The following is a 7,596-nucleotide window of genomic DNA, read 5'->3' as shown; positions in this document are numbered from 1 at the left end:
CAGCAGGTGCAGCACCGAAGCCCCGCAAAGACCCTCGGACGAAGATGGCACCGGCACCGCTGGGAAGGGTCGGTGGCCGCTTGGGCATGGTGGGGTCAGGCCCCGGCCCCAATCCTCCGCATCCCCCCCCCATTTTCGCAGCCGTTCGCTGCTTCCGGCAGCAGCGGGCCAGATCCGGAGGAAGGAAAGGGATTTCCACATCCTGGCCCCGTGTCCCCCCCCGCAGGGACACGTGGCGGGTGGCTTTGGGCACCCAGGAACCAATAACGCTGGCGGAGAACGGCCGAGGTCACCCTGGCAACCGCAGCCAGCGAAGATGACATTTTTACCAATCAATCGCCCCCTGCAATTAGCTGAACACCCCCCCCTCCCCCCCCCCCGGTGCAATTAAGTGAGCGCCGGGAGGCCACACGCAGCCCAACGCTGGGGCAGATGATGCTCCTCTGGGCGCCACGATGACCGTCCCAGCGCGTCCCCCTGTCCGGGCACAAGAGACCCTCGTGGGGTCTGCCCCACGGCAGCGGCGGCCAGATCCTGTGTGCGACCTCCTGCGCTTGCAGGGAAGAGTTAAACATTTGAGCTTGGGTTTTTACCTTTGCTTGTGGACTGAGCAGCTCCGGGTGCCCCGTTCCAATCGGCCGAGCAGCTACAAAGCCCCGTTTGTTCAGAGAAAATAATAATAATAATTTAGAAACGTTTCCATGCGGGACAGGGGTTGTTTCTCAGCCTGGGAGCAGCCCCACGTGCAGCCCCCGGCCTCAAGCCAGCACCTCCCCGGGCTCCCATTAACGCCCCAAACTTTGGTCTGGGCTCGGCCACCAGCAGACATAATGGCGATGGCGGGGGCCGTCATGGCGCGATGGACGGGCAGCGCTTCTCCGGGCATGGCTGCCGCCTTCCCTGAGCCCCCGGACCAGAACTGCTCTGCGCAGAGGCGGTGGCAGGAGTGAGCGATGCCCTTGGCACCCAGCACCCGCCTCCAACACCCAAAAACTCACCCCCCCCCCCCAAAAAAAAACCTGCACAACCAGTCGGCTGCTGTCCTCCTTCCTGCTCAGCATCCGCACCCTCCTCTTCCTCCTCCTCTGCTCCCGGCCACCTTGCAGCCACCTCAGGTCAGGGGACAGGGCTGGGAAGGGGACAGGGCTGGTCACTGGTGGTCACTCTGTTTTTCACCCACCACCAGCCCTTGCATCCCAGTCTGGCCAGTTCTCCTCTCTCACTGGTGGCTGGAGGGTGCAGAAGGACACCGGTCCCTGCGGTGACACCAGTGTCACCCACCTTGCCCTGCTGCAGGTTTAGGGCTGGGAACAGGGACCCCCATGTCTGGGGAACCCTGCAGCCCCCCTGCACTGCAGGGCACTTTGGGGGTGCAGGGGCACGGGCATCCCCCGCCGCCACCCCAGGGGAAACCGAGGCACGGAGCAGAGCGGCTGAGGTGCCCGGGCTCGGCACACCGACCCCGGCTCTGGCCAAACGAAAGACTGGAGCGAGGAGGAGTGCAGAGGGAGCGGATGCACGGGGTCTGCCGCGAGGTCCCTGTCCCCATCGACCATGGCAGAAAGGGCGTCATGGCACCGATGTCACCGCGTAAGGAGCTTTCCTGCCTGCACACGCAAGCCACGGGATCCCTGACACACGATAGATACTCGCTCCCAGCCCTCACCCTCCCGGACGTTCTGGACAAACCGTGGTAAAAAGCGTTTTGAAAAGAGGATCGATGACCATGATCACCTCTGACCTGTGCCGCGTGGCTTGGCGGCAGGGGGTGACATGCAGATGCCCCGTGGATGCCCTTTGATGGGGGACGATGCTGCAGGATGAAACAGGCCCTGGTGCAAACCCTGGTAGCATCTGCAAATGCAGGGTTGCATGTGATGAGCTGCCCAGTCTCAGCTGCAGCTGCAGAAGAAGGACACGTAACGACCCCATGCACCCAACCAGCCCCCTGGGCTGCCCAAAACCTCTCCCCGCCTTGCGAGGGGGCAGGAGGCTGCTTTGATTCAGGTTTGGAAATTCCCTCCCTGGTGACATGGGCAGGGGGGGAGCAGCCATGCAAGCTGAGCTGCAACCAGCACTGCAGAGGCAGGAGCAGGGCAGGAACCCTCCTCTTGGGGCTGAAACAAACTCTGACAGTGCCATCAGGGACCCAGCAGGTCACTGTATCCGTGACAGCTCCAAGGACACGGCCAGCCCAGTGGCACCAATTTGCTGGTAAAGAGCTTAGACTGGGATGGGGGCCAGAGGCTGTTTCCACAGATCGATACAGGCACAGTGTGCGGAGATGGGGGCCGGACCCGGACAAAGTGGGGGGATTTGTAACACCCTGGCATCTCTGAGCTGGGGTGGAAATCAAGCCTTTTTTTCCAGCAAGCTACTTCGTGTCACCTCTCCAAATTTCAGCTTGCCCTGAAGGAGCTGGCTGTGCTGGTCCGAAGGGGTTTCGGGCAGCGAGGGACCAGGGTTATGGCTCTGGGAGTCTCTCTTCTTGTTTGCTTCCCATTTCAGCTCCAGCATCCCAAAGCCGAGCCGGTGGCAGGGGGAAAGGCAGCACCAAGCCCAGGGGCTACACTTCAAGTCAGAGGCAAAGGACCCCAAAGAGGCAAAGGTTTCAGAGAGCAAGAAAGCCCCTTGCTGCGGTTTCTGTTGGCAATGCCCCACCTCCAGCAGCACCCTTGGGAAACAAGGTTTTCCAGGGAAAAATGAGGGTCTCCGAGACAGATATTGAACACACACCTGCAGCACCGGTGTCCGCCTGTCCATCCATGTGTCCATCTGCACACCCGATGCTGGGTGAGCGGTGCTCACCTGGGACCGGGGCTCTTGCAACCCTAAAAACCCTGCCTGCCTCACAGCGGGTGACCTGCAAGAGGGGGACGTTGTGGGAGGAGAGGAGCCAACCATCCCGTAGGGGAAGGGATGGCACCCCGGGAGGTTAACGCTGGAGCTCAGCACACCCAGCACCTCAAAGGCCCATAAAGGTGGCTGAGAACACAGGTCAGCCGTGACTTTTATAGCATCCTGAGTAACCGCTGCCATCGCCAAGCCATCACCAGCACGTTAAATAAAACACATTGCCAGTGAGGTCATCTAATAGCCTATTATTTTTTTATTTGAACTTTTTACCTTCACCTCTTCCTCCGTGCTGAATCAGCTCCTTCACTTGGCACTTTAATTCCTGCCCCATTTGTGAGATTGATACGGGCTCTCCTGGGGAGCTTGGTCAGGCGGTGGGAGGATGCCCAGGCAGGCGCTGGCGCTCTTGGGACTTTCGCCCCTGCTCCGGGATGGAGGCAAGAGGAGCCAGGACCTGCCCCACTGCTGCCCCACGGCTCAGGACACTGCATGGGGGGCGAGAAGGGTTTGCACAGAGCAAGGATACGGCCCACACCACCCCAGGCACCACGAGCATCACCTGGTCTTGCAGTCCCAGGGGGTTGGGCTGGACTTTTGCCCTGGCTGAGTGGCACCAGTTTCACCCCCTCTCCTCCAGCTCCTCAGCTCACCCCCAGAACGCTGACATGCCGCAGAGAGGCACGGACTATTGAGAGGTGCAAAGCCGGTGACAAGTGCTGGGGGAAGGCTGGGCTCTGCTGCAGAGCCGCTTTGTGAGGACATAGAGGAAATAACAGTGGCTGCAAGTTGAAGGGATGCTCCAGGGAAGCCTGCCCACGTCCGGGATGGCTCCAGCACCCATCCTCCCCAATCCGGCCACAGGCAGAGCAGACCCAGACTCAGGAGCGTGCGTCTAGTCAACACTCTTTTATTAAAAACAATTACAAAAAGTTACAGGTTACAATAGTTATGTACAACCCAAAAACCTCTTACCAACCACAAACCTCTGGATTTACAGTGTTACGGTGCCCGGGGGTGGAGGCGATGGCAGCCTGTGGGTCCGACATTTGCTCTGACCCACACCAACAGTATGGGTAGAAGTGGTCCGCTTTCCCACTAACATCCCACGAGACAGGCAACCTCCCCTCCACACACACACCCCACTCCAAAAGCCTCATTTTAGGGGGTCCCAGCTGAACCGTGGGGAAAGGAAGGGGAAATGACTGAGGTCCCCTGGCCTGGCAGGACTCACGCCTGGAGGAATGCACCCTGCAGCGATTTCTGCCTTCCCCAAGCCCAGGCGGTGGGATCAAGCCAAGCAACCAGCTCCCCAAGCAGGACACCAGCGCGCCGGGTCCACGTTAGAAACATGCCAGCTTTTCCAGGGAAGACAGCTGCTGCAAGAGAGGGCCAGGGAGCTGGGACTGCCTGTCCAGTAATGGAGGAAACTTGAGGCAAGAGCCAGCTTTGAAATCTAACATGGCTGCATGGTAGATCGGTGGGCTGCTCCAGGTACACTCTGTCACTGCAGCCGGGTGTGAAGATAAACGGGGGAATAAACAAGGGAAAGAGGCAGAAGCGGGAACAAACTTTCCTCCCTGGTTAGGAAGCACTGAACTTTCTCTCTGTCTCTCCCACAGCCTGGGCGGGAACAGCATCGTTCCTGGCAGGCAATGGGAGAGGGGGACAAGACAAGGTGTCCCAAGGCTGCTTCACAAGGAAGCCCCACGGCAGGCAAGGAGGCGGCTGCAACGCTTGGCAAAGGTGGGCTGCAAGGAGAGCTGGACGCAACGTGCCCTGTGGAGTGCTGAGGGAGTGGCAGGGAGCTGCACAACCTGAAGTCTGGGGTAATGAACAGGCTGGCAGTCTGTGCCACTGCCCACCGGGGGACACACAGAGGGGCTCAGCAATAACAGGAGCCTTTACGGTCCCCACTTCTGGTGGCTTCACGAGAGCCTGGCAGAGGTCAGGCACTGGAAGCCACATCCTTGCCTCTGAGGACAGCAATACCAGCGCCCTCTGGCCCACGCAGGGGGGGCCCGAGCAGGACACCCCTGCCCACGGCACACAGCCCAGCCCCGTGCTCCTCCCCACCACCGGCGCTGGGCACGGAGGTGGGACAGGTCAGTGGGATGTGTCGGCTGACACACAGCACGTCCCCAAACTCTGAGCCCAGCACCGCCAGCAGGGGTACAAAGAGGTGGACCCACCTCTGACAAGAACCAAAACCCAGCATCTCCCCTGCCCCACTGCCACCAGAGCAACACAGCCAGCCTGTGCCAAGGGCGCGGGGGCCAGCACCATACCAGCTACTGCTGGGAAGCAATGCCAGTCCCGCCTGGGAGGGGCGAGGCGATCGCTGCTCTAATAATGGGGCTAAGCTGCTGCCAGGACCTCAGCTAAAAGACCTCATCTATCACGGACCATTTTGATCAGCTCTGTTGTTCCTCCAACAGCAACGGAGCCTGGCCGGAGAGAGACCACTAGAGCTGTCCAGTCTGCCTGTGCTGCTGCCCCAGTTGCCGCAAGCGTGACAGAGACACGCTCTCAACAGTTGCTTTTGTCCAGGGGCCAGACAGACAATAACTGGGTCTTTTGCTCTTCTTCAAAACACCCAACATGTAAACTAGTTTAAAAGAATAATTTTTACCTATTGCTTTTGCTCTTGCCTGCACCAAGTCCCTGCTATCAGGGACAGCCTGGTGGGGAGTCCTGCAGACTGTTAGGGGCCACCCTTAGGTGCAATCTTAGCTGCACCTAGGTCCCCCCAAAAACCTCGATCCCTACATACAAGCTCACTGGAGACATGCTGGAAGGTCAGGGTCAGGGGAAGGACAGCTTGTCCTAACCCACAAAGACACAATGCCTGCTCTTACCACTGTCCTCCCCAACACAGCTCCTTCCCTGGAAGGCTCCAAGTTGCTGCTTGGTTCTGGGAGCCCAGTTTGTCCCAGCCCGACTGTCCCTTGTCTTGCTACTACACACACGGCTCCCTGAGGTCTGGTCAAGGTCTGACACTTGTGGTTTCCCCCTTTTGCAGCAATTGCAGAACCAGGATGCCAGCCCTCACTGAAGAGATCGCCTGGGTCGCAGCAGGCAGTAATTCCCCTGACCCCGTCTCATTCCTCTCCGACCTGCTGCTCCTACCACACACTCTCAGAGACAGCCTCCCTCTCTTGCAGCTCTGGCTTTCTCCTCCACAGTGGGACTGCACTAGGATCTCCTCCCAGATGGCTTGATCCTCAGCTCTCACTACCCCCTGCTTGCCACACCAGCAATCCACTCACTTTACAGCTTCCTGCACAACTTTCTTCCATTTCCCCCCTCCTCCAAACACTGTGGGAATCTACCAGCTTTGGAGTACAGAGGCAATTTAAGTTACATTTGAAAAAAAAAAAAAAAAAAGGAAAAGATCTACCTTTAACCGAACCAGAAAGATCCTTCTGCACATATCCAACCTACCTCTAAAAGCTTCTCCTAGGAACCAAGAAGTTCTCTCTGGTCGTGCTACTCAAAACCACCTTGCCATGCCTACAAGGCAATTGTTGTACCACAAAGTATCCCTCAGGTGGAGTAAAGAGGATCTGAGAGCCACTATCTGGACACAGGGACCTGCAAGCAGTGAGCTGGTGCCATTCAGCTGCACCAGCAGCAGTCCTTAAGTCCCATAGATACCTGCGAGTGCACGGGGAGTCTGGGGTAGCATGCTGCTGCGTACAGGTGGACAGTGTTACTCTGAGCATTTATTGCACTGCTTCAAAGAGGTGGAAGAGGAACAGGAGAGAGAGAAAGCGCAAGTCATCGTTTCACTTTAGCATCTTCTTTGATCTTCCAGACCATCAGCTCCATGCAAGCTCTGGCATCCTCGCTGGAGTCGTGCCCTTCCACTGGGGACAGAAAGGCAAGGATGACAGTTACCACCTCGGCCCAGGCAGTCCCTCTGCTGCACAGGGGCTGCCTGCTCACAGCACAAAGCACAGAGGAAGGCTTCCCGAGACCAGGTCCTGCCTGACACTGCTGGCCCAGCTGCTCACTGCCCTCTGCCACAGCAACCACAGGTGCATCTGTGATCACCGTGAACCACAGTGATGGATTTGAAGTAGAAGAATTTCCGCTAAACACATCTTTTGCTGGACTTCAGCCTGACACCATTCCCTTGTTTAAATTAAGGGCTGAAGTCCTGCTAGTCTGTAGGCCCCCAGGCTACAGAGTAGCTGGTCAGAGGCACCTCAATTTCCCCAGCAGTATGTTTACAATGTGCTCAAGGAAGATGGAAAGGAACATGCCATGCTTCAAACAGAAAGGTCAATCTCAGTTTGCCAGAGAGGGAAGGAAGGGCATGACATGAGGCCAGGCTGGATGGGGCTTTGAGCAGCCTGATCTAGTGGAAGGTGTCCTTGCCCATGGCAGGCGGTTTGGAACTAGATGATCTTTAAAGTCCCTTCCAACCCAAACCATTCTATGATTCTATGACATGGCCGTGACAGACCTATGTCTGGCCTTCTCACACCACTTCTCTGGTCCCCACTTAGCACAGAAAGGGAAGAAGCAAGTGCCACTGGCCCTCAGAACAGGGTTCAAACTGAAACTGTGTGGCAGAGACTTCATAAGCTGGCCCATTCACAGTTACTGCCAGATGCTATGCAGGAAAAAAAAGATTAGGAGAAAGAGGATGATGGGGCTTGGGGAGAGCAGAGGAAGGCAGGTCCAAGGAGCCCACACCCAGGTGGGACAGGACACGAGACCCTCACTTTCAGCTAC

At 57.8% G+C, this 7,596-nt stretch overlaps 1 protein-coding gene across 5 annotated transcripts in view; it reads right to left on the bottom strand.

Annotated features, from left to right (window-relative positions):
• Positions 1-3,747: 3,747 nt before the first annotated feature.
• REXO1 (RNA exonuclease 1 homolog) overlaps positions 3,748-7,596 on the bottom strand; it is a 42,446-nt gene continuing 38,597 nt past the window's right edge. For all 5 annotated transcript variants that reach the window (XM_030032776.2, XM_030032777.2, XM_041127848.1 and 2 more), the window contains exon 16: positions 3,748-6,722. In XM_030032776.2, the coding sequence (XP_029888636.1) occupies positions 6,634-6,722 (89 nt within the window). In that variant the 3' untranslated portion in view covers positions 3,748-6,633. The remainder of the gene's footprint in view (positions 6,723-7,596) is intronic.

This window comes from Aquila chrysaetos, chromosome 12 (assembly GCF_900496995.4).
Source record: "Aquila chrysaetos chrysaetos chromosome 12, bAquChr1.4, whole genome shotgun sequence".
In the NCBI taxonomy this organism is placed as follows: Eukaryota; Metazoa; Chordata; class Aves; order Accipitriformes; family Accipitridae; genus Aquila; species Aquila chrysaetos.
Note: the sequence above shows the minus strand (reverse complement) of the source record. Positions and strands in the feature narration are given on the sequence as shown.